General features: G+C 34.8%; 1 protein-coding gene across 1 annotated transcript; it reads right to left on the bottom strand.

Moving 5' to 3' along the window:
- Nucleotides 1–525: 525 nt before the first annotated feature.
- Nucleotides 526–2,776, bottom strand: LOC137626190 (tigger transposable element-derived protein 1-like). The gene is made up of 3 exons (XM_068357266.1): nt 2,729–2,776; nt 1,988–2,605; nt 526–564 (listed from the first exon to the last, which is right to left on the bottom strand). Exons 1-3 carry the CDS (start codon nt 2,774–2,776, stop codon nt 526–528), a joined length of 705 nt encoding a protein of 234 aa, XP_068213367.1.
- Nucleotides 2,777–3,198: the final 422 nt, after the last annotated feature.

Below are 3,198 nucleotides of genomic sequence, written 5' to 3'. Positions count from 1 at the left end.
GAACTTCATAAAAAACAAGAGCAATGGAAATAACATAGAATATATATTATCAAATTAAAAGGTAAACTAAAGGCTATGTCATAGAATTAATTATTTCGTAGTCATGGATTTGTATGGTAAAACTTGAATAAAACTGAAAAAAAATTTTCTTCCGTAAAAGATAATTTTTCAACCTATAGTGAGTTATTTATGTACTATACTTCATAAACTATTATATACATTTAATTTTAACATAATGTTTAAATGATTGTTGTCAGATATCTTTGTTGATATTTGAGGGTGTCTTCAGACATACAAAATTTCGGCCCACAAAAATTTCGATCGCCCCGGTTGCATCTTGAAGACTTTCTCATTTACAAATTTGACGCAAAACAAAATTAACTTTAAAAATGATCGCCTATGGGCAGTTTAAATTGTACGTGACACTATATGCATTGAATCACTCGATATAGTATGAGCACAGTACAATAAAAAACTTCACGCAAAAGGCAGGCCATGTTATGTCACCCATTGAGGTTGAAATGGTTACATGAGTCGCATTTTGTTGTACACTCCACTCAAGTGCTGGCCAAATAATTAGAGATTATTAACATGTGTTGTATTACGTGGTTGAGTGCTCGGGTTGATTGCAAGCCGTTTTCCGACGAGGAAATATTAAGCTTATGAGCAATCTGAAAACATTTTGGAAAAATTTATTGTTTAGACAATTATCAATAATATCAACACATTTCATATAAAAATGTCTAAGGATATTAAAATAGGATAGGTTATCCTCATAAACGCACAATATATACACTATATACATATATATACATATATATACATATGTATATATATATGTATATATATATATGTATATATATATATATATATATATATATATATATATATATATTCCACTTCTCCAAAAAGGGGGGAAATCTAAGTACAGAAATTATAATGATCACATCCATCACCATACTTCAATATATATAATTTATAATATATATATATATATATATATATATATATATAGATAAAAATGTGTGTATATATATACATATATATATACACACACATATATATATACACATATATAAATATATATATATATATATATATATATATATATATATATATATATATGTATATATATATATATATATATATATATATATATATATATATATATATATACAGTAACCCCTTGAGGTATGAGTTTAATCTGTTCTGGTACCGAGCTAGTATTTCAATTTCCTCGTATCTCAAATAGATATTTCCCATATAGAGTAACCGAAAACAAATTAATCCGTTCCCACCCTCTGAAAAAACCCTAAAAACAGTATATTACAGAGGAAAAACATGTTTTTAATTGTTGTAATGAACATCCTATGCAAACAAAATAACAAACGCTATGAACTGGTTATGAAATGTAACATTATTATGGAGTTCTTACCTTCGAGGAAGACGGTTGCAGCTAACAGTGGTGTGTGCGGAGGAGGAGGAGGAGGAGGAGGGAGAGAGGACGGGGAGGAGGGAGAGAGGACGGGGAGGAGGGAGAGAGGACGGGGAGGAGAGAGACTTGACGGCAACACGTTCGGTACTCAACACTTTTGTAACACTACGTAACATAACCTTAACTTTAAATTCAACTTAAATGAAATTCAACTTTAAATTTAACTTAAATGAAATTAGCTTACTATACACACTTAAAAATAAAATTTCCGAAGGGTGAGATTGCTGTTGTCTGTGATATCGAAGCATTTCTTGAACAAATGCTTCATGTACAGTTTTTTAAAGTTGGAAATAACTTGTTGGTCCATGGGCTGGAGGAGTGGCGTGGTGTTGGGCGGGAGATAAAGGACCTTGATGAACCTAAATTCATCAAGAATGTCCTTTTCAAAACCAGGAGGGTGACCAGGGGCATTGTCGAGGACCAAGAGCCATTTCAATGGCAGGTTTTTCTCAGCCAAATGGTTTTGACTGCCAGACCAAAGCACAGGTTAACCCATTCTGTGAAGAAATGTTGGGTAACCCAAGCCTTAACATTAGCGCGCCACATCACTTGCAGTTTCTCTTTTAAGATACTTTGGCTCTTGATAGCACGTGGGTTTTCAGAGTGGTACACCAGCAGTGGCTTGGCCTTACAGACACCGCAAGCATTGGTACACAAGGCTAGAGTTAACCGGTCCTTCATGGGTTTATGGCCCGGTAGTCTCATCTCCTCTGCTGTAATGAAAGTCCTCCTGGGCATCTTCTTCCAGAAAAGACCAGTTTCATCACGGTTGAAGACTTGTTGGGCAATAACCAAGGCAAAGGTTGTGATGAAGTCTGCCACGGCTTTTAAGTCAGAACTTGCTGCTTCTTCATGCCTTGCAACCGAGTGTATCCCAGTCCTTTTCTTGAAATTATCCAGCCAGCCACGACTGGCTTTGAAGGTTTCCGCTGGCGTCGAAGTCTCCCCTTTCTCGGCTGCTTCCTTCCCTTTCAAGTCATCATAGATTCGACTGGCCTTTTCGCATATGATTGTCTCGCCAACTGTTTCTCTTTTATCATGAATATCACTACGCAGCTTGGAAAGGATGGTTGTTCCTTTGGAAGGCTTGGCATTCTTTATAGCATCCTTCTGCTTGAGAATGGTACTGTATAGTTGATGTACTTCTCTCGTAAGGGCATGCCAGTTTAGACACTCTTACGCCATTCTCATGTTTTGCGATTATTTCATGGTTCAACTCCATTGTCATCATACGCTTTTTCTTCTACTACCCTTGTTTGCATTCGCTTGCTTTGGACCCATTGTTTACTCACTTAATTCTACACTGATTCATGCAAAAAACACATAAAAAAAGCAAACAATATGGCCGATGCTCGGAGATAACAACGTGACGGAGATCCGACGGGAAAGACCGAGTGATGCTGTTCTTATGAGCAGCCTCTCGCACATGCGGCCACCTGGCGGCTGCATAGGGAACTACTGTACCTCGTATCTCAGAATAAAAATTTGCTCGGAACTCTTTTCGTATCTCAATTTTCTCATATGTTGGGTCGCTCGTATCTGAAGGTATTACTGTGTGTGTGTAAGTATATATATATATATATATATATATATATATATATATATATATATATATATATATATGTATATATATATATATATATATATATATATATATATATATATATATGTATAGATTTGTATATATATATATATATATATAT

The sequence above is a fragment of the Palaemon carinicauda genome, chromosome 33 (assembly GCF_036898095.1).
Source record: "Palaemon carinicauda isolate YSFRI2023 chromosome 33, ASM3689809v2, whole genome shotgun sequence".
NCBI lineage: Eukaryota > Metazoa > Arthropoda > Malacostraca > Decapoda > Palaemonidae > Palaemon > Palaemon carinicauda.
Note: the sequence above shows the minus strand (reverse complement) of the source record. Positions and strands in the feature narration are given on the sequence as shown.